Genomic DNA, 24,679 nt, shown 5'->3' on the forward strand with positions numbered 1-24,679 from the left:
ATAAAGAACCAGTCCCATCAGCTTGTGAGGCAGGGCTGTCAATCTGTAGGTATGTGGTAATAAAGGCAAGGAATTTACTGCATATTCATACATCACTGTGTACTGAATGAAGGTGAATGTGTAGAGTACCTTAGCCATTTTACCTGTAAATCTGTTACTGTGAAGGACAGATGAGTTTTTAGAGTTTTAATTGATGGCTGGATGGAGACTTTAATGGGAACGACTTCAATGTTAATTTCACAGCTTATGTTACACATCTCTACTAATCCAGGAAGGACGTACACAGATGTTGAACACCTCTGTGAACATTTTACTGATGTTGATTAATTCTGGGTTACCAACTCCACTTCAAGACATTCCCAAAATGCTCAGTCACCGCACAGAACACAGTTCCACTGCTCCACAGGCCTTTAGCCGAAGCTTGTAATTATACTTAGTGAGCTAAAGCTAGTTATCTATTAGCTGAGTTCACTCATCAGTTGTATGCGTAAATTGAACCGATAGAATGGGTAACGTTTTTTCTCCCGCCTCTATTCAGACCAACCCGGCCAATAGGAAGAGAGCGGAATACTACTAACCAATCATAGCGCAGTGGGCGGGGCTCTTAAATTCCACCGGGGAGTAAAATAAAGGCTGCTCTGGAGCGAGACAAAACACACTTGAGCCGAGCGTCAGCGTCGCGTGGTTAACAGGTTGTTCACGAAAACAGCTCGGACGCTCTTAGTCATGAACTTTTCTTGGAGAAGCGGGTTTTACGCTCGGTTGGTTCTGTGCTTTACTCTGTGGATGTGACAGTGAACTGGCTGATGCTGCCTGAAGGACCACTGCAACTTTCGGCTCGGAGGAACCGAGGAGCTGCGTGGATGACAGTCTGCACAAACCTGCAGACGGTCATCCACTGTCGTCTGCCGTCAAACTTCATTAATTCGGTGAGTTGGGGACAGATGTATGTCTAAAGCCCGGTTCGGACAGGATTAGGTGTACGAGGGGAGCTGGGGTAGATAATGTTTTTGTTTTTACCACAGGACGGTCATGTTTTAGATGGATTCGCACCGCAACAGAAATCTTGGTGTAAATAGGAGACACGGGAGGGATTCGGTGAACGCACGATAGAGTAATGTCTGTGTGAACGTTTGTCACAGTGAGGATCTTACACAGAAGTATTGCTGGAGAACTACTGGTCTGGGAACAGCCCACCAACCAAAAATATCCTTATATTCTACTCCTTAAAACAGACAATGAAGGAAATCATGGAAACATAAGCTTAAAAACGACTCAGTCTTAATCCTTCACACAATTCGCACAGCTGTTAATAAATATTACATTCACAGAACTTATCTACAGCTTCCAGAAGTTTCTCCACCTCTGAGTGATACTTTAGGGACTTGTCGGATTGAGGGTGGTGTTCGCCACCTGAGGTAACTCGACAAACTCATCTTGTGCTGTACGTTACATCACAAAATGCCCCCCGTCCTGTGAACCACGGGATATGACGGAATATTCACCCTCTGGTCAATTCACACGGGACTTATATAACAGGAGGTGATTTTTACCTGTTGTTTTACAGCGGGTAACGGCTCTGAAAAGTGCGCGCGCACTCCATGTAAATGACTCCGGGAGTACGTTACCTTATTTCCACAGGTAGCTAAAATGAATCCCGTCTGAGGTTCAGCTGAACTGGGGGCTGGAGAGTATACACTTGTCGTTACAGCTGTCGTTTGATTAGAAACCTGTTTTACTTCTCTGATAAAGATGATGGTAATAATAATATAACCTGAATATTTCTTATTTAAAACATATTCCTAATGACGAGTGTGTAAATCAATGTCGAAATTGGATTTAATACCGTTTAACTGCACTATAAATCAGTGAGAATTTGAGGGTAAAGTGGAAAAAAAATGGTATTGAGTAACATTTTAAATATAAAACATTATCTTACAGCAGAGTGAGACAGTTGAGGGCACAGAAGAGCAGACATAGGAGGGAGGTTCTGGAGATGGATTACTGGATGTTTTGTAAGTCAAAAATCTACAAAAAAAAAAAAATAGAGCATCAAATGTTTTTTGTCAGAATCCCAATCTAAAGAAGTTCAATATTCAAACAGCGATATCTCCAGTTTTACATCTTATTTTGTTTGAAATGGTCTCAAAGTCAACACTTAAAACACTGATTAAACCCTTAAACCTCTCTCCTCACCAAAATTGACACACACACACGATTTGATGGGATTGGTTAATTAAGTTTATGACATCAAAAGCCCTAGCTGTCTGAAACTGCCTGTTTGTGTTCCTGTCTTTGGAGCATTGGTTTCAAAGCAAACATGGAGTCAGTTCATCCCAGGAAATCACACACTCACCCAGTCAAGCACACACTCTCATTTGTGGACAGTTACCAGTCTATCTACCAGTGTGTTTGTGGATTGTGGGAGGAAACAGGAGGACCCGGAGAACACCACTGACATGTTGACAAGATTAAAACCCTTGATTTTCACTGGAGTGGTCTTTAACGTGTGTCAACTGAATACATTTAATGGAATATAGCCGTTTTCAAGCCATGAACCTGCTCGTCTTTATGGTTGAAAAAATGTGTCTGAGACTACTTGCGTAACCAAATCTTAATATGTATGTTCATAATTGCTAAAAGGAAGATTGTAAAAATTACACTAATTATATTTTTGCTTTGGGCGGCATGGTGGCGCAGTGTCGCTGTCACACATAGCTCCAGGGACCTGAGGTTGTGGGTTCGAGTCCCGCTCTGGGTGACTGTCTGTAAGGAGTTTGGTGTGTTCTCCCTGTGTCTGCGTGGGTTTCCTCCGGATGCTCCGGTTTCTCCCACAGTCCAAAAATTGGTAGGTGGATTGGCTACTCAACAGTGTCCATAGGTGTGAGTGTGTCGCCCTGCGATGGACTGGCACCTCCTCCAGGGTGAGTTTCCATAATGTGCCCAGTGATTCTGGGTAGGATGCCACCGCGACCCTGGACTGGATAAATGTTTGCAAACACTGAAGGAATGAAAATTGAATATTTTTGCTCTTTTACTCATTCAAGTAAAGAAAAACCCAAGGCCAGGAATTTAAGGTCAGTGTAGCTTCATTTCTACGCTGTCAAGGAAAAAGGTACTATTGGTACTATTGGAAAAAGATTATTGTCACTAAAGGTAAAATAGTTAAACATACATTTAAAGGGACAAAAGTGAAAATTAGGCACATGAAACCTTAAAAATCTACAATTATAATAGAATAAGTTACAATTGTGTTCCCAAACTAAATAAGGGTACTGAGTATGTACCCTTGAGTGTACCACCACACTGACAGTTTTTCAGAGAGTGTAGAGAACAAGCTTTTAAATGGCAGTTTTTATACTGGTCAGAAAAATCACAATTCAATATTTTCCTCAAATTGCTCAGCCCTCTATTCTTGTTCTGTCTGTGTCTGAGCAGGAGCAGAGTGCTGGGTTCTCCTGGTTCTCCGGCTGGTTGTCTGTATGATGGGGAACCACGGAGACAAACCTGCTCCTCTGAGTTATGCTGAAGTTCCCCAGACTGACCCGGACCCTGGAGAGGACGCCCCGAGGATTGGCGTGTCTTACGTTTTTGCTACAGATGATGAAGATGACGAGGACGAGGACCAGGACCAGGACAGAGAGGAGCAGGGTCAGCAGAAGGGGGACTGGCCAGAGGGAGAGCGCAGGAGACGAGAAGATGAACTTCCCTGTGCCGTGTACCACCGGGACGAGTGTGTGTATGAAAAAAAATGTCCAGCTGAGACTTTGGGTCCAGAGCAGTTGCTCCAGACCTGCAGGCCAGGGGATCTGGTGGAGTTTGTGGCTGCTGGCCAGTACCCCCACTGGGCTGTGTATGTTGGAGGGTCCCAGGTGGTTCATCTCCACCGGGCTGAGGTAAAGCACAGCTTCCTGGGGCAAGCAAGCCAGGGCAGAAGGGGAAGAGTGGTGAACGAGGTCTACAGGTATAGACCCCTGAGTTCAGACGTGGTGGTCCAGAAGGCCATGGAACAGGTGGGCATCACAGGCCGAGATCTAAGCTGGAGGAACTCTGAGTGTTTTGCTGCATGGTGTAGGTTTGGCCGAAGGGAATTTAAAACGGGTGGAGAACTGAGGATAGGCAAACAGCCGTACAGACTAAAGCTACTCTTGCCAGGCAAGCAGTGCCATGTACTGGAGTTTCAGAGTTTGGAGGACTTGATCATGGAGAGGAGGAGGAACGATCAGATTGGTAAAGTGGCTGTGATCCAGGAGCTGGCCAGTCATTTGAACCACGATGGAGGAAACAGGGGTGAAATGAAGGGTCATTGACCCACAGCACTGAAAAACAGACCTGTTAGACAGACAGGGGTCTTCACCTGCCTGGTGCGAATCTGGCCATTTAGGGATGAATGGATTCAGAATTCCTAAACAATTCAGCAGCTGAGATGTTGACATATTTATTGAGCATAAAGAGAAACTTACTGATTTAAATGCTTTTAACATGGTAGTGGTAGAGACAAGTGGCTGGGCTGTTGACGAAGCAGATATAGTCATTTTATTTACCGTCTTAAAAAGACCAGTGAGCCTACACATGCCTCCTGAGTGATTATGTTTGCAATGTTGACAAGGATAAAACTGTTGTAAATTAAATAATACCTATGGTTTCTTTCGAGACTAGTATGCCTTACAACACCCCAAATGTTCTTCTCTGCAATAAATGGTTAAAGTCATCTCCCTATGGTCATATATTAACAGCCCCCCTCCCTCCACCAAAAAAAGGCTTATTTCTATTGATCCAAATTACAAACTTCAAGATTATTTCTGAGAAAAATATCCCCAAATTCCTTAAAGTGGCTTAGATATAACGCTACACTTTCACCTTCATTCAGTATGCGCAGATCTATGAATATGCAATTAGTCCCCACCTCTATCTCCACTTATCCCTCCACTACTAATGTGCAGGCCCCTCCCCACAAGGTGATGGGATGGTTTCCTTAGGTTTGATGTAGGAAAACCTGGCGGTCTGAGGCCTTTGGAACACTGCAGTTTCAAAAAAGTCAGAGCTGAGTTATGGAATTTGATTGCTTATTTCTCCCATGATACATCTAGTGTACACAACACCACATGGACAAGGTTAACAGAACATAGTTTCACTGGAGGTGTTCTTTAAAAACTGGTTTCTCAAAATTGTCGACAGTTTTGTGTTATATCTTTTAGAGGGTTTAAGTTCTTCCGACCTCTGATTTCTGTCATCAATATCAAGTTTCTCTAAAATGGAGGAGAGAGTTGCAATGCGATTGTTTAATCTTAACAACTAAATTACGGAGACGTTATGGAAAACTGGTCCAATTCCCCTTTAAGTAACTACAGAAACTGCTCTTGTCAGGAAAATGTGCCATGTGCTGGAGTTTCGGTGTGGAAGACCCGGACCATGTTGGAGAACAAAAAGCTGGCTGATCAAAGACCAGAATGGACCTCTTTGCTGCTGAGACTATGTACTAAGGTACTTTTTAATCAGTATTGTTCATTTGGATTCAATGAAGGTAAACGTGTTGAATTCAAATGAAGGATTCTGTCGAAAAAAGTGTTCTGTACAGGTGCGTTTTTGTTTAAATAATGAAAATGTAACCTCAAAAGTACAAAAAAGGCCTTAAGGGCCAGGACAATTATGCATATTTGTATGTTTTTATGAAATAACTTTATAAAACAGAAGCAAAGTGTAAAGCCTGGAGTCAAGACAAATTGTATGGCATCAGTGACACTTCAAAAATGTAATTGCAATTTAAAAATATGCCATAAATATTCCTTAAGAATAGACATTGAAAATGAAGGTTCTTTCTTCTGCAATGTGTTTATTTCATTGCTCTTGAGCCTCATGATGAGTTTGAAAATGCAATCGTATCTTTAGGGTATGATCTAGCCTTTACTCTGCTTTTAAAACCCAATGAGAGTTAGAACTTTCAAATTGTTCCAAGAAATAGTTCAGTAAATTATTGTTGTAACTTGAGGTTTTTTCAGATGATCTTGTTTTAAAGCATGGCTACGCATCATCAACATTTGCTAATGAAACATTTTGTCTGCTTTATGGACTTGGAAATGCAAATGTGGCATGAGGCCTTGCATTTCTATCACACGCAGTGTTTCGTTTTTAGGTCAGAAAGGTCTTTTGTGACAGTCTCTCAAACACTGGGTCAAATGGTTTATTTATAATGTGACCTTATTTTTCTAATGTGTGTCTGTACCACTGTTAGAACATGTTTCAATACAGAACTTTCAAATACAGCTGCACTGCAGAAGCATACTATTTGGTGTGGAGTGAGAAGTATTTGCTTCATTGTCTGTGTTGGGCATGCCATCGCTTCTTGGCTGATACTGATATAGAGTCACTGTGTTTTACAACTGCTCTGCTTTTAAAATAGCTACTGAAGTACTTCACATGTGATGAATTAAGGCGGCTTACATGCTTCCGACTCTTCAGTTCATGTCTTTATAGATTTGTTACATAATCAGAATGGTTTTCTTTTTTTTTTAGTTTTTAATCTACTGCATTCAAAAATTCATTTATAGTTTTATAGAAATTAGTTTTATAGAAGTTTTATTCAGCAGCTACTACAAAAATTATTTATGGCAGTAGTGATTTATTACAGCGTTTAAGGATATCATCTGCCAAATACCTTTTAAATGAGCAAAATTAAATCATTATTGAATGAATGAATGAAATAATTATTAGACAGACCGAGGAGTAGTAGAGGGAGTATGATAGACCACTAGAGAGCAGAATGACTGGGACTTCTGTGCAAACTGCTCAGTCTGCCAGACACACAGTCCATGGCTTTCATCTGTTATATCACGCACACCCTAGACATTCACTCACAACTGAAGTTAGCTCAAAATAAAATCCCAGACGAACACCACAGGCAGCAGGTCAGAAGAGCCGCTGGCTCGGCTGTGAGGTTTTTTTTTTTCTTTGCCGTTGGTTGGATGCATAAACTCTAAGCTGGCAGTCGGTAATCAAGCATGAAATACATGGGCATTTTGAAGAGGCAGACACAATTGCCAGAGAATCATGCAGTGAATCATCGCTTAGTGCAGGGGGCTTCAGCTCAGAGATATGGCTGAGATGAGTCTCTTTATGACCGGAGGAGGAAGAGTGTTTTATGATTCAGGCTCAATCTCTGTGTCTCAGAGTCACATAGGATAAACATGGGGATGCTGAGAAAAGAGGGATGTAATTACAGCTGCCACAGAGAGTGAGTAACGACTGCCCACAAAGGCAACAAGGCACTCTTTGTGCGTCACTTTAGAACCAGCACTAATGCCAGCGTGAAACAACTGCCCCCTAACGAGTGTTTCCTCAGCATCCTGGTGAGCCGGAGTGCTGACGGTTGGCAAATTTACTTGATCTGTCCTGGGTGTGTGTTATTAGTGTACTGTTGGTGATATTACCCACTGCCTGAGGGACACTGCAGGTCACTGCACGTCTCCTTTATTTGATTGTGCATCTGTTTTTACTTTGCTCTTGTGAGATGTCAAACAGTCTGGGATTGTTTTGAGTAAGAGTTACTCTTCATTGACTGTAGCAGTGTAAACCACTCACCTCACCAAGATTCACAGTCTCGTTTCCTAATAGTCTCGGGCTGATTATTTTTATTATTGAATACTGTGAATATTTAAAAGCTAATATTATGCACACACACTCTTTCAAACTAAGTTCTATTAAAAGTCATTTTTATTGCTTTACTCTTTTATGCAAATCATTCTGCAAATATTTCTTCAATCATTCTGCTCCATTGTTTAGGAATGTGTACCTCAGAAACATGCACTTAATTAAAGACTAAATTAATACACTTTTCTAGAACTGACAAAACACTCTCATACTGTTAAAATTAGATTATCTGCTGGAAAATGGGGACATATTATTAAAAATACTATTTGAGTGCATTAGCCCATTAATGCGATGCGATGGATGGGATGTGAAACCTAACGAACTGTGAAATAAAACAACTCCGTTTTTCATGAGCTGCTTGGTCTAAGACGCTTCTGAAATGAATAGTTTGTTTCTATCCCTTTTCTGCAGCAACAGGCTCTACATTTCTTGGAAGGTTTTACACTAGTTTTTGGTTGTATTTAGGATCATAAACATTGGTGAAGTCAGGTACCGATGTTGGATTTTTAGTTCTGGATCACAAACACAACCCCACTCTTCACAATACAGTTCCATTGCTATACAGCCCGATGCTGAGGTGTTTTATACACTTTATATAAATACAGTTATGAAAATTACTCTGTAGAAGAGGTGTTTGCAAACTTTTCAACATACAGTGTGCATGAGAATAAAGTGTACAAGTTTGGTGAGGAGTAGGGAGCCAGTTACCTGCCGTCTGCTGAATGTAGTTGATAAGGTAATATTAGAAACTAGCCCAGATGGAAATTACTTGGTAATTATATGGTTATTACATTGCCAGCAGGGAAACTTCTGGTAATAGTGTAGGGGTTTGTAGTTGTCAAAAGTGGAACTTCATAAGTGAATTTGGGCCATAATTATATCATTTATATTTATAATAATACCAGACTGTAACAGATTACTTCAAACTTTTGTTTTTATTTGATCATTTTATATTCTTTATATAAAAAATTAATACTTAAATTAATATGATAGTAATTAAGAAGATTTGACTATTTTTAAGTCCTCTTAGAAAAATAGAGTCTGCATAAAAAAACACTTGGAGAACATTCTGATGCTGATGTGATTCAAAATCACAATTTCTCCTTAATATCGTGTACTAAAATTTGACCTGAGGAGGACGGGTTTCCCATTTTTAGCCTTGGTTCCTCAGTGTTTCTTCCTGTGCTGAGGGAGGATTTCCTTGCCACTGTCATCCTTGGCTTACTCATAGGAGGCTTTGACGTTGATTTCTGTAAAGCTGCTTTGTTGTGAAAACTGAAATATAAATAAAATGCATCGATGCATGGTTGCAAATAGCTCACTGTTGGTGTAGCTGCCTTCCATGTGGTCCTGCAGAGATCAGACATCCCAGTTTGGGCAAGAATACTATTCTATACCTATGAAAGCCCATGAGTAAGATTCCCAGTACTCACCTACCCTTGTAGCATAATTTAAACAGTAAATTGCTGTGGATAAGAGCTTTTGGCCAATGGCATTGATATAAAGGTTGTACAGAGCTTGGTTAACTGATTTTCTAATAGTCTCCAAAGGTAAATAGCAATGTCTATGGGATCACATGCTCATTTCCATCATTCTTTGGAAGTAAAGGGTGAGACGGTTGCTGCAGATGCTCTAATGTCTGCACATACGTCTGGGTTCAGCCAAAACAATGAGTCAGATATTGAGGACGTCACAGAGCACAGCTTTATCATCATCCGATTAGCACAGCTGCCTATTTACTGGTGCAACTTCACTGAGCTGCTGTAGAGCTCCAGCTTTTTCACTAATAACCACGGCAGCTTGTTAACTTTTCCTCAGGTCTAATGCTATGTAGGTTTTCTCTCACTTATCTTGTTTTCTGCACTGAATCATTAAGTTAATCCATATTTAATGAATCTATTACACTGTACTGCCATAAGACCTCATTTGATTTTGTATTATCTAATGATATCTTTTATTCATTATACGTTTCCTCAATTACCACTGATCCAAGTGTCTGTTTAATTCAAGCCATGTGAAATGTATGCAAATAATTCACACAGGAACAATAGCGAACAATGTCACAAAATGACAGTTTAAACCAGCTCATATGCTGCTTACTATCTCAGTGTACTCAGTATTTCTCATTGTTACTCAGTCTGAGTTACTCTCACTTTTTCAGTATTACTCACTTCTACTTAGAGTTTCTCAGCATTAACCATTGAGTTTCTCAATGTTACTCAGTTTCTCAGTACTACATACTACACGTAGTGTTTTTTACTAATTCTCGGTAGACCCAGATCACTCCTGTGAAAATAGAGATCCTCAATAAAAACATAAAAAAAAGGTTTATATTAAACCAAACACTTTAACTTAATTGTATACAGAATTCCTCCTATGAACAAACAACAGGATTACAGCTGCTACTCAGATAAACATACTGCATAATCCAATAGTAATAAACTTGTGACTGTTGCAAGCTGAGCTTATTAACAATGGGCTCTAGTATTTCTTGGACTGGGTTCTGAGGTCCACAACTCATCAACAAATCCTTCATAAATGTAATCAGAATTGTAGGATTGTTGACCACACTGCTTCATTGTTGTTAACATAAAAGACAACTTTGTCAGTGTTTGGTCTTTGCCTCTGCCATTTAAGACGCTGTAAAGTGATTTCTTGCCAACATTTCCTCCAGCTTCATTTTTAATAAAGCAGCAATATCTGCCAGCACAGTCCAAACTGAACTCTACTGGACTGTTTTTGAGTGATTCTATAGAAGAATCAGAGAACGTTTCAGTGGGTAGGCACAGAACCAGTTTTGAAAATGAGGGCTGTTTCTGAAGGGCCAAGGGGCCAAATTAAAAAGCAACAAGAGAAATACACTCTGTAAGATGAATAAAATTAGGTTCTAATGCACTGAGAGAGGTTCAATCAGTTTGTAATAATAAATAATAAGATTTAAAAAGGCAAGACCCTTTAACCAACAGTGAGGCATTGGTTAATTTGGTCTACAAACACAAACTACACATTTTCAATACTATTTAAAACTCAGCAGGTAATATTAAATATATTCTATTTCTTCAGGCTGCACCTATGAGCAGAGTTCAGAAGAGGTCATTCATTGTCACTGAAGTTAAGCCATTAAACAAAGAATAAATAAAAACATTGTTTAAAACCCTGAGTCTCTCTGCTGTCATTAGAGAGCGTGAGACCAAGTGAGTTGGCTGCGCTTAATTGGTTTCATTTGCATAAACGCATCATTACAGATTCCTCTCTGACATCTGGCTGTTGCACTGGAGCAGTGGAAGTGTGTTCTTACAGGTGGTGGGTCTTAAACTCCCCCTGTGCCCCTTCTGCTGCTGTCAAATTCTGAAATCCCACACACACCTTCTTTACCCTAAAGACGCAGAGAATCAGGGCCGGAATATCAGCATGCTGAGCCTGGAGGAAAAACATCCCTCATTTTTATCAGTTATTTCATTCCTTCTCTGTCCACAACATGAAAGACCAACCATTATGTCTTATGAAATGACTTTGTCTGCTGGTAAAATTGTATATTTTTTCTCTGTTAAATCCAGTGCTTGTATTCTCCTTTGAACTCCTAAACTGTGTTTGAAAGTCGAAAAGCCTGTTTGATTGTGGTTATCTTTTTTTCTTTTTTTTTTTCCCACGGAAAATGCATTTGATCAGCAACATGAAAGCTATCGTTGAGGAACATGGAAACCACTCTTGGACAGAGGATTTTATTTTGGTTTATTTATTTATTTACTTATTTTTCCCAAGGCACGTTTATCAGGTTTTCCTTCGAGGAGGTGATTGAATATCCCTGAACCTATTTCAGAGCCCCTAATATATAAAAAGCAACCATGTGTTGAAAAGCTGCTGTTAGAGATAGGCTTACCAAAGTTGCAATTTAAACATTGTATGACATTGTATTTCAAAGACGTGAATTGCTGCCAAAGCTGCTTTACTGGTGTTTAAAAAAAGAGCCTGTAATGCACCAAGGTGAAACAGAAAAATCCTCCAATGTTTGTTCAAGGCAAACAAGTCCGTCCTCCAGCCTGTTGTTTTCATTTGCATTCTTCATATGTGTAACAACACTGACCCTGTACCAGCACATTTTGATCACTTTAATCTTTAGCACCTGCTGGGTCAATCAAAGCACTGGAAACTCCAGGGTTTCTAGAGGCTCTGATTGTGATGCTGGGCAGTGATAATAACAAACGCTGCAAACCAAATGGAAAGCCACTGCGTGGGGTGTTGATAGGCAGAGTGCTTTATTCAAACTTGATTAACTTAAGGGGGAGGGGGAGTAGGGGTTTAACACCAAAGAGGGAGTGTGTGTGTGTGTGTGTGTGAGGGATCACAATGCAAGAGTTCGCCTGGTTCCTGATGATGGAAATAAAGCCTGGGGATAAAATCTGATCAAACAATCAGCTGTAACGTGGAAACACTGGTGTCGGCAATTGAAGCATTAACCGCAAACTGTACTCTCTAAAAAATATAAATATATTAGCATAAAGCTGCTCTACATTATGTTTGGGAATGTGGAATGTGTGACTGCATACAACAAGCAGAAGAACATTTTGTAAAATGGGTTGGGTTTCAGACTCAAACGTACTAAGCTACCAGTGTATCTGTTGAGTATGTGTTTACACAAACAGTTCCTTCTTTAAAACTCAAGTAATTACACCCTCCATAATGTCCTATATAACTGCATACAGCGTTACATATGTACAGATAATTTGAATAAGATATTAAGAGAGATAGTGTGTAGTAGGGTTGTGGCCTCTACAGTGGTGATCTGGATGTATTTGAGTAAATTGTATTAAACACAGATGGATTAAAGAGATTAATGCTCATATATAGCCACATTTTTGCATATTCTTTTTAATATTTAAATTTATTTACATCTAATTACATTTAAATAAATGAATATAAACTGAATTGATCTGAATATGTATATCCCTTAGTGCCGTAGTGGGAGGCTATTTTGAGCCTTATGCTCAAGACACCTGGCTATGAAACCAAAGCTCTTCTTGAATGTAGACATAAGGTGCGGAAAATGTTGTCAGATAACCAGACGTGCTTTACTCATCATATCGAAGTTCCGCCTTGTCCATGGGTGGCAGGTCTTTCTGTTCAACTCTGGAACAAACTCCCTCTGAGCATCCATAGCCTCTCATCTATTTCAGTCTTCAAATTTCATTTAAAGACCTACCTCTTCTCTTTATTCTATCCATCTAATTCTGCAGCTGTCTCTGTGGTCTTATATCCTTGCTGTCTAAAGGAAATATGTGTCTCAGAAATAGTAACTATACAGGAAAAGGGTTTTCTTTTTCTTTCAATGGAAGACAACCTTAATACATGTATATTCCATGTAATTTTGGAGCATTTCTATTGGTCACTGTGAAATTTTCAACAATAGAGCAACAATATGCTGTATTTAGGGGACATTATATTCATACACTCAGATGATGTCCTTCTAATTTTTTGTCTTGTTTTGTTTTATTACCCTTCCAGGTTCCCTGATCTAATCTGTAACTTTACCCTGTCCTTGGGAAAGGTTCTACATATCTTAAACTTGTTGTTGTTATGTGCACAGCAGTTTCTCTCTAGTGACAGAGTTTAAAAAGGGATGCAAAGTCTAGTCAAAAGAGTCTTTCCATAGTGCAGTTAATTTAATTTGTACATAAATCCCATATGAGTGTGTTCAGGCAGTGAAGCACGATATAATTAAACTCAAGGCAAAAATATGTTGATCTAATATACACTCTGTTTAAAAATGTGCAGACATCCCTCATCATTGGTGAACTCGGCTAAATCAAAGAAAACTGTCCACTCTGGAGTAGCTGCACAAATCATCAAGCAGAAATGGTGTTTGTGACCTAGTTCTATTCATTCATTCATTATCTATAACCGCTTATCCAATTCAGGGTCGTGGTGTGTCCAGAGCCTACCTGGAATCATTGGGCGCAAGGCAGGAATACACCCTGGAGGGGGCGCCAGTCCTTCACAGGGCAACACACACACACACATTAACTCACTTTTGAGTCACCAATCCACCTACCAACTTGTGTTTTTGGACTGTGGGAGGAAACCGGAGCACCAGGAGGAAACCCACGCAGACACAGGAAGAACACACCAACTCCTCACAGACAGTCACCCGGAGCGGGAATCGAACCCACAACCTCAAGGCAGCTGGAGCTGTGTGACTGCGACACTACCTGCTGCGCCACCGTGCCGCCCGATCTAGTACTAAACATCCAAAACTAGAACATCAGTGCTGAATGGCATCAAATCCTCACTGAAATGTTCTACTATTTAGTCTAAGCTTGGTTTAGACCTAGAAGACCTGAAGCTGTGACTGTAGCAAAGCGGGAACAAACTGCTCTTTAATCCACTTTATTTCAGTGACAAATGTTGGATGAGGTGTCCACAAACTTGTGTCCCTATCGTGCGTGTTATTCATGAGAAAACGATGCACACATTTGAATCAAGTAGGTTCAAGGCACTACTGTTTTTGAGTGTGGCCTATTATGTCTACAGGCTTATAGTAGCCAGGGGCTATTTTGAGATATACACAATATGATACTCTGGACCCCCAGGTGTGAAGTGGAAGGCTTACTTGGAGACAGACATAAAAACCCAGAATAAGCTGTCACTAAAGTCTGCATCATTTCAAGTAAGTGGAAGTCTGGATCCGTCATTAGAGCATGTCAGCTTTTCTCCAGCGAAGAGGCCCGGAGAATCTGAAAAGAGGCGTTAAAGGAAAAAAAAAGAATACAAGCCATTATCCATAATGCCCATAAGTCTGCTGCCAGTGCTTTAAGATGCAGCTGACACACAGCGAGGTAAAAGTCATCTGTCAAAACGGGGAGATGGCTGACAAGCTCCATAAAAGTAATTGCTTGAGGATCTGTGTTCCTCCCGCTCTGAGACGAGCAGAGAGAGAGAGCCAGGGTCTCGGAGCAAAACTGAAAAGTGGCTGAACACAAGGCAGTCACACTGAGCACTGAGAGTCTGAGAGAGAAGTGAGAGGAGTGAGAGGGAGAGACAGACATAGGAGAGCTGGGTTCAAGCAGAGAAAAGCACATGACGCGCTGCATGACAACAATCAGCCATTTCACATTATATTCATAGAGGCACCGGGTTGCCGAACGACTGCCAACACATTCATAATGGAGAATGAATGTCAACACACGCTTGCATGAATCAACACGATCTGTGTCAGGCGAGAAACCACTGAAAAAAGCCAGTGGATAAAACTGCATGTTTACGTTAGGCCTGAATGTAAACTAAATGGATAAATGTGCAGGACAGAGATATAGAAATACCTACACTAAATACCATACACAATCTGTTGTGCTTTTGTCTTTCCCTGCCTGAATATGAAATAATGTTTTATATCTACACCTGCTCATTTGCACAGTGTAAATTGACAGACACCAGCGAAGGCTTTCCACAAAGGACCTCATGCATAACATAAGCATCAGAGAAACACTCACTGAAAGTGCTGCTACATCAAGACAGTTAGAAAAAACTGACACTGTACTGATATAAGGGTCTTTAAATTATAGTGAAAATAATTCAGTTAGGAAGCATCATTCCCATTATTATTTTTTAATTATATGTAAGCTTATCCAGTTCAGGGTTGCGGTGGGTCCGGAGCCTACCTGGAATCATTGGGTGCAAGGCGGGAATACACCCTGGAGGGGGCGCCAGTCCTTCACAAGACAACACACACACTCTCACATTCACTCACACTTACGGACACTTTAGAGTCACCAATCCACCTACCAACATGTGTTTTTGGACTGTGGGAGGAAACTGGAGCACCCGTAGGAAACCCATACAGACATAGGGAGAACACACCACACTCCTCTCAGACAGTCACCCGTAGGAAACCCATACAGACATAGGGAGAACACACCACACTCCTCACAAACAGTCAACCGGAGGAAACTCACACAGACACAGGGAGAACACACCACACTCCTCACAAACAGTCAACCGGAGGAAACGCACACAGACACAGGGAGAACACACCACACTCCTCACAGACAGTCACCTGGAGCAGGACTTGAACCCACACCTCCAGGTCCCTGGAGCTCTCTCTCTCTCTCTCTCTCTCTCTCTCTCTCTCTCTCTCTCTCTCTATATATATATATATATATATATATATATATATATATATAATTATTATTATATAAATATATATGTATATATAATTATTATTTATTTATTTATTTTTATATTTTTAAATGAATTACGGTCAACTGGAGAAACACTTTTTGCTTCATAAAGTGTATTTTAGTGAAACATTTTTTAAAACAACTCTATTGAAACCCTTGCTGAAAGGTTCTGTAGGGAAGCCAAAGCGTTTCTTTCATGGCATCACTCGAAAACCCCCCACTGTGGCAGCTTTCTTTTTTGAGAGTGAGGAGTGTAGTGTCAGTGTGCTCTAGCTGGTTATTGGACGTGAACGCTGGGGTTTCCTCAACACCAGTAGCAGTTGATAGCGCTGGGCACATGGCGCACAGGCTGAGGCCTGGAATGAGTGTTCCGCCCTGTTGGGTTCGACCTTGAGATTGCAGCACAGAGCGTTCCTAATCCTGACGACTCTAAATGCAGCTGAGGCAATCACTGCTGGGCACCGGCAAAACTTCGCAAATGATTCATTCGGTGGATCCAGGGGGCTAGTGAATGGAGCGCGTGATTGACGTGCTTGGGCCTTCCTCGCAGCGAACACAACGAGCCAGGCTTCTGCAGGGAGGAGCTGAGTTTTGTTTGGCATAATTGGACGAGATATGATTCAGCATTTGGTATTCGACACTGCTGCTCTCGTGGCTGAGAAGGACTCCGCATCTCAGAGGAAAAAACTGCCTCTTCCCTGCAGGAGGCCTGCATATCTTCACTGTGATACTACACCTTTTCGCTGAATCTTAACACAACTGCCTGCATAATATCAGCTTAGAATATCAAATCTCCAGGAGGCTTGCCTATTCCTATTCTGGTCTGGTATACGAGGTACATCGCTATATGATATAGAGCATTAAATAACAGAAGCATTCAGTGAATATAAAAATGCACAAGTACACCAGACAGGAGAATAAAAGGAGAAATCATTTTCAGTGAAAAACCAAGACAAAGTATGTGCGGCATTTCATAAAATTAAATAGCTTCAGAATATCACTTGGCTGCAAGCCCTCAGTCTCGCTTTTTACACTTTCTTTACTCCTTGCCGTACTTTAACTAAAAACTGTTACTGTGGGGAATGGTCATGGTATTTCCAGATGATATTAACTTTGCAATAGTTATTATCAGACTTTACACATTCTCTGCCATCTTTACTGCGTCCTTCGTACCAGTATGAGCATTTTAACTTTCAAGTCACTCTTTTTACAGAACTACAACTATATTTCAAAATAATGTTTCATAACTGACCCTAGCTTTCCACTGCCAGGCTGATAGTAGCACAGCAGTTATCCTCACAGACTTACACCATGTTTCCATGCCATTACTCTCACACCATGAGTGTTAATAAGATGTGGACACATTAATATCCTCTTCACTGGATTGAGGGAGGTGTGGATCAATCAACCAGCAGAACATCTGTTTTAATTAAGTCAAAGTAACTTCAAAACTATTAACCCTTAAAACAATAAAAGGCTTATTCCTTCAGTAACTGCAGCCGAAATTACACACAGGATATCTGAAATATCCTCAAGTGGTTAATTAGAGCTTCGCATGAGGCCAAGCCCACTCTCTTCTTAGATGTGTTCTTAATGACTTGCCTGGTTAAGTTAAAAGGTTCATTCCTTCATTGTCTGTAACCGCTTATGCAGGTCAGGGTGGGTCCCGGCCAATGCATAACCAGCAGTTTAATAACCCCCTGGGATCAATAAAGTATCTATCTATCTATCTATCTATCTATCTATCTATCTATCTATCCATCTATCCATCTATCTATCTTACCAAGGATCACTGGGCGCAAGGCAAGATCACATCCTGGAGGGGGCCCGGTCCTTCACGGAGTGACACACACTCACACATTCACTTACACCTATGGACACTTCCGAGTAGGCCTACATTGCCATCTCTTCCCAGGGCTATTCAGGCACCTGCCTTTGTGTTTCACTGAAAGAAGCCCATGACACCTCCAGAAACTCAGGGTTTTATCATGCTCTTATATGTAGATCCAGACTGTCCTCCCTAGTAATTAAGGCTGTACCAAGCCCAACTGGCACCGTTAATGCATGCCAGTACACCAGTACATCAACCACCTGCACTATCAACAACTGTGAATTCACACTGGCCTCCCTGGTGACTAAGGCCAAATATATATATTACATAAAACATTTTATATAAAGTCAAAAATATATTTTGATGAGTTTCTACTTGTAAATATCTACTTGTAAGTTGTGCACATTCTGCTTTTTTTAAATATACAATTACTATTTGGAAATGTTAAGAAAAATGCTAGTGTCCACTGTAGCCAAACTATTTCTTATGAATTTATTAATTCATATAACATGTTTGTTTCATAGCGATTACTAAAGTATATGTTTTAATGGTTAAACTGCTTCCCAACTACAGGCCAATGTTTTTTTTTGTTTTTTTTTTACAGGAGGCTGAGCTGAACTTTAGCTGGATGTGCTCAGTGTATACAACACTGGCAAGTGGCAACTTTCATTACACACAGGTCACTATGACGCCTGGATGAAAGACTTGGTTATTTGTTGTTGTGGTTTATGTGTGTGAGGGTCTGTATGCATCTGCCTGTATGGTCGGTGTGAGGACATTTTACACTTATAGCTTCCAAGAGACAGAGAGATGAGAAGGATCTACTCAAAGCCAGGCAGCCGTTGTTTGAAATCCTGTGCTCACCCAGAGAGCGAGTGACCTTCTGCTGGTGCAGGTGAAGGGCACTGCAGGGTGCCGGACTTGTTCGGACATCAGTGAACACCTGCTGTGTGCTGAGGCACAGCTGAAAGCCAGAGCATGTAGTGAGGATTGTGGTAGATGACAAACTCTCACACACATAATTTAATTATTTGCTTAGGAACTTTACCTGGCACTAGAGAATAATAAATAAATAAAAATGTTCACATTCACTGAAGAAAAATTATTTTTACTTTAATGAAGATGCCCCCCCCCCCCCCCCCCCTCTCTCTCTCTCTCTCTCTCTCTCTCTCTGTCTCTCTCATTGGGAATTGTGGCCCTTTTAACTTGCTCTCCCTGGGTGGCCAACATAAGTGTCTGTTACCTAACATGACAGAACTTGGCACGTTATGTTCTCAAAGCATGCTGCGATGTCCAGTATGGAGTTAAATTTAAGCCCGTCTGCAATGTATTAATAAATTGTGATTTGAAGGTGTACATGAAAGTAGAAAGACAGATTTGAAAACAACACACAATTTTTGTGAAATATTAATTTGCATTAACTCACATGCATGTGCATCTCATTTTCTTGCATATGGAGTATTGACAGTGTGACTGCACCTCTCTCCAAATTGTAACCGTACGGCCCTGAGAAATGTATGGTCACTTCCAGCTCATGACTGCTTGATGCTCTAGGATCTGACCAACTCAGAACACATGACCAAGTAGAAGTTTTGCTCAAAACAAATTCCTTGCCAGAACAAGAATAAGTCCTTTATTGTGAAGAGTATCAAGCAGTCATGAGCTGGAAGTGACCACAGCAAATTGTACAAACTGATCTGAATAAATGAATAGTACCAAATGAAGGCAAAATCCAAACTGAATTGCTGCGCACTTTACAAAATTAACATTCAAAAAGAATATATTCTTTCAAATGACAATTCAAAAACAATAGTTTCAGGCTTAAATCTAATTCCATAGACCAGTGACACTGTGTTGATGGCACACAGTGTTTTAATGTTTAATGCACAGTACCGAAAGCACTGTTAAGTACCCTCTTGTGAAGCAGCCCCTAAATGTATGTCAGAAATTTAGCAGTTTCTAACAATGAGTGTATGTATGTGAGTATAGTGAGTCAATGAGTTTCAAGCCAGTTCCTTGAAGTACTACACTTCTAACAACAAAAAGGTCTTAGTTCAACAAGGGCTTAAGTTGTCCAGTATTATGAGAATCAGTAAGGCAGTACAGAAAGATACTAAGCTGAAAACTGTATTTTAGTAAGTACATATGCAAGCTAAAATTAAGTTTGAGTTTACATTTTTCACAAATCTGCAAATTCCTCTGTGTTTGTGCTCAGCTACAGACTACACAGTATGGAGGATATAGAATAGCAGTTATGAAGATCAGTTATGATGACTCATTTTAAGAGAAGCCTCCCATGTTTGTTCTTGATATGAATAAAGTTCCTTTTATCTTCACTTCTCATCTAAGGATAGGACACTCGTGACACCTTCTAATCTACACTTTCATAATAATATCAATATTTGTGCTATATAATTGCTTCATAACACGCACACACACACCTACAAGTACCTACAGTTGCTTCTGAACTGTAGTAACTGAGTAAGGAACTCAGTTGGTATAGTTAGTTTTTATAAAAATATATACATTTATATATGTATATTCATTCATTTATTTATTGTCTGTAACCACTTATCCCGTTCAGGGTCACGGTGGGTCCGGAGCCTACCCGGAATCACTGGACGCAAGATGGGAACACACCCTGGAGGGGGCGCCAGTCCTTCATGGTGTGACAAACTCAAACCTACCAATGTAAGTTTTTGGACTGTGGGAGGAAACAGGAGTACATGGAGAAAACCCACACAAACACAGGGAGAACACACCAAACTCATCACAGACAGTCACCCGGAGCGGGACTTGAACCAACAACCCTAGGATCCTGGAGCTGTGTGACTGTATATGTATATGTTTATATGTGTATATGTATATGTTTATATAAATATAACTTAATACTTATTGTGATTATTGTGCATTTCATCTCTTGTTCATCTTTACTGAAAGTTTGTGTCCTGGAGGAAATATGTTTTCTTCATCATTCAACATATTTTTGTTGAGAAGGTATTTTAATAAAAGTGAATTTGTTTATTGTACATAGTAGTGTTCTAGCAGACAGTTTTTAAATTGAAAGATCATGTTTTCTGTTTCTATTTTACCCACTCAGTTCCACTTTTCAACTTTTTCTGCCTGTTTGGGAGTAGAATTCTAAGTGAAAGGCCATTGACATGTTAAAAGTTCCTCTGGAGGTTGATTATAATTACAATTCGACTGCACACAGACTTTCCACAAAGGTCTAATAATCATCCGGAGATGATCAGACCCATGGACTGTGCTTCTGAAAAGCAGCACCGCTGAAATGTAATTAAAGCTGCCCGACTTTGACTGCAGGAGGTCATGCATACCACTCTCTCCCTTTATCTTTCTCTTCCACATTTCAACCTCACTCCATTCAGTCGCACTGTGTGGCAGAGTAAACACTTTCACTGCCTCCTCAGTTCATTTCTGCTTCTCCCTGTCAGATTTAAAACATGATCAAACGTACACATTCATGAATGATCAAGTGGTAAGAACAGCACTATCTCCACTGGAAACAGACTGGCGAAGGCAGCGAGTAGGTGTGTAGGAATAGTTTAGTGTTTTTTAAAATGAAGCTTTATCTGCTGCATCTATATTGTACATCTGGCAAAATTACCATGGACTATGAATAAATAATTAAATAATAAAAAAATTAAACTAAATTATTAATTCATTATCTGTAAGCACTTATCCAGTTCAGGGTCACGGTGGGTCCGGAGCCTACCTGGAATCACTGGGTGCAAGGCAGGAATACACCCTGGAGGGGGCGCCAGTCCTTCACATGGTGACACACACTCACACACCTATGGACACGTTTTAGTCGCCAATCCACCTACCAACATAAGTTTTTGCACCATGGGAGGAAACCGGAGCACCCGGAGGAAACCCACATGGACACAGAAAGAACACACCAAACTCCTCACAGACAGTCACCCGGAGAGGAACACTACCTGTGCCACCCTTAAACTAAATGCTGTTATTTATGCTTTACCCAAATTTCAAATATTTGAACAACACAGTAATAAAGCAATGGCTCACTGGCCTTTGCTATGGTTTGCTGGTCTACACACTAATGAAAAGGTAATCGATATTCATTCTTCCATCTGGAAAACCAGTCCATTTTTTAAAGAAAAGATTTACAGTATTGTGCCCATTTAAACACACCTTTGTATCATTATACTATTATTCTATGCAGATTCTCCTTAGATTAATTCAACATTTTTTGGATTAATGGCAATGAGCCTTGAACCCAATTCTGGGTAGTTTCTGGATCCACCGAGACCCTGAACTGGTTAAGTGGTTACAGACAATGGGTGATTGAATAAACAATGGCAATGATGCAAATTTATTTGGAAATGATAGTATTCTAACAGAAACATTTAATTGAAACACAAAGATATGTTCAGCCACAAATAAATGTATCAACTTGCATTATAAGCATATTTTGAGTCAGTGAGTCTTTTCAAAAGGAATTGAATAGAAATTATAGAAATGCATGGACATTCTACTGTTTATTGGAATATAATGGAACATTACAAAAAAATGAACAGACAGTTTTAAACATAAAATATTTCATGTTGAAGACAGTACACCGATGGGCAACAGCTTTCTGCAATATTCAGACTGATTCTCTTTCCAGTTTCATCCCAGACCCCCTTGTACTTGCTTTTGAGGGAAAACTATATTACTGAAATTTATTATTGTTAATCACAATTGCTCATTCCTCTTTTTTTCATCAAAGATAAAACACAATATCACACACACACAGTCAACAGAGTTCTAACTAATTGGCAAATTGACTTATGGGGGAAATATAGTATTTGATTATATGAATAAAACATTAATTCATATTCTACTGTGCCAGAGGAATCGGCAGTAAGACGACAGTATGTATATTATATGGGAAAAGAATGCAGAATCTTATTTAATGGTCAATTCAAACACGGTCCAGTAGAAAAGAGAGCAACACAGAGACAGATTCCAAACCCCTTGTGCTTGTCCACCGTTTTAAAACACGGTGACTAATATTTAGCATTTGCAATGGCACAGATGATTTAATTATACTCATTTAGCTGAATACTGCTACTGAATATTCAAACCTAGGGTGTATTCATGTCACCACAAATTAGTTCCTTCTGTGTACAGAGAGGATTCTATTCAATCTGATCATTATTACTTTTCAGTAATTAGATGTTACAACACCAGAGGATATAAATCTTTTTGTAGACATAAATACACAGATTTTGTTTTGTTTTCATCATACTTTTACACACTATCCCAAAGATTTCTGAATAAAACTCTGGAACACTGTTCTATATTACTGTTAGCCTTCTTAAAATATCAATCCTCCAAATAAGAAAAGTGAACACATTTTAGCTATTTAAAATATATTCCCTTTAGAAATGCTCAAAAGCATAATGATAAGTAAATGTGATTGTGTACTCATTCATTTTGTATTTATCTAGATTGTTTGGGTGCTTTCACAGGCCATTACAGAGTCTGCAGGTTCATGCCTATTGACTCTAAAAGCAGACTTTTAAGAAAGAAAGAAAAGAGCTTGGATTAAGTATACACAACCATAGCTCTGTTTGCATCTGTTCCATTAGTGCAGCCAGAAGCATCTGACCATTTCAAATCTCTGACAAGCCAACTGTCTGGTTGCTCAAAGTAAACAAGTAATAAGGACAAAATAGTGATGAAACACATGCTCCTAAAATAACTGGAATGTCAGAAAATATCCCCAAAATAAAAACAATAAATGTGTATTTGGACGGATACTTAATAAAACAGGGAGGATGTTCAATGGTTGAAAACCTAAATGTGAATGTTTAGCGCTGAACATGACATCTGTTTACACTGAAGGTCCCGCCTTTCAACATAAAGAGTCGACCAGTTCACTTACACAACTTCAACTGAAAAACATGCTCTCTGCTGCTGAGGAGAAATGTGTGCAGTGTAGCCATGACAAAGAGTGAAACATGTTTTTCTGTTTGTGCTATTTGATGCAAACGTTCAAATAATACATTATCTGTGGCCTGCAAAATGAAAAAAGTTGGACCATGATAACAACACTGAAAAAACACTCATTCGGTCTTAAAAGTGGAATTTCTTGCTACGTGACCAGGGTCTTCAGTGTCAAATACTGTCAAACATTGTCGATGTTGTCACATTTATTTCAGTCTGAGCCAGGTCCCGACTGCAGGAAGGCCAGTCTATAACCCACGTTCCTGAAAACAAAACCATGCTGTAGCAACACATGCACTATGGTTTGGTTGTGTTGGTGTTGCTGAAATAAACATGAATGTCCCTGCAAAATCTAGAAGGCAGTGCATTTAGCGAAAATGTGTGATGCAGCTGATTTTACCCTTTGGCTAAGACAACGGTTCTCTGTCCTGGAGTACCACCATCACACCCACTTCAACTTCGAAAGGGGTTGTTAATTAGCTCATTAGTTGCATCGGGTGAACTGGGAGCAGTGGAGTCTCTAAAATGTGCAGGGCTATGACCCACCAGGACTGGGACTGAGAACTACAGGACTAAAGGAACATGATGTCCTTTATCTCCATTTATACAGACAGTTCTTCTGTCTCCCTGAAACTTTTAATGATATGTAGCACTACAGAGTGTGAAGTCCCTAAAATCATTGTAACGGCTGGTTGAGGAATATTTTCCATAAAGTTTTTATTGCCGATGAATTTATTTAGTAAAAATGTTGTGTTCAGAAAGGACTAGGCTCATTTTATGTCCAAGCAGAGATGCATCCCCTACCTGATCAAGAAGGTATTTTCTTAAAACTTGACTTTAGTTCTTAGTTTTAAACATTATTAGAGGGTTTTTACATATTTTTCAGGAGTAATTTGCAGAAGGGCGGCACGGTGGCTTGGTGGTTAGCACGTTTGCCTCCCAGCACTGGGATCTTGGGTTCAAGTCCCATCTGGGTGGAGTTTCCATGTTCTCCCCGTGTCTGCGTGGGTTTCCTCCGGGGTCTCCGGTTTCCTCCCACAGTCCAAAAACA

At 40.1% G+C, this 24,679-nt stretch overlaps 1 protein-coding gene across 2 annotated transcripts; it reads left to right on the forward strand.

Moving 5' to 3' along the window:
* Window positions 1-669: 669 nt before the first annotated feature.
* lratd2a (LRAT domain containing 2a) lies at window positions 670-6,258 on the forward strand. Of its 2 annotated transcripts, none has more exons than XM_066674783.1 (2): window positions 670-929; window positions 3,439-6,258. In XM_066674783.1, exon 2 carries the CDS (start codon window positions 3,483-3,485, stop codon window positions 4,308-4,310), a length of 828 nt encoding a protein of 275 aa, XP_066530880.1. In that variant the 5' UTR covers window positions 670-929; window positions 3,439-3,482; the 3' UTR covers window positions 4,311-6,258. The 2 variants fall into 2 exon arrangements, with proteins under 2 accessions (XP_066530880.1, XP_066530881.1); XM_066674784.1 differs by lacking the exon at window positions 670-929 and adding an exon at window positions 1,983-2,015.
* Window positions 6,259-24,679: the final 18,421 nt, after the last annotated feature.

This window comes from Hoplias malabaricus, chromosome 6 (genome assembly GCF_029633855.1).
Source record: "Hoplias malabaricus isolate fHopMal1 chromosome 6, fHopMal1.hap1, whole genome shotgun sequence".
NCBI classification, from domain to species: domain Eukaryota; kingdom Metazoa; phylum Chordata; class Actinopteri; order Characiformes; family Erythrinidae; genus Hoplias; species Hoplias malabaricus.

Bases quoted from the DNA above. Each gene is read 5' to 3' on its own strand.
- lratd2a (XM_066674783.1), top strand. From the start codon at position 3,483: ATGATGGGGAACCACGGAGACAAACCTGCTCCTCTGAGTTATGCTGAA.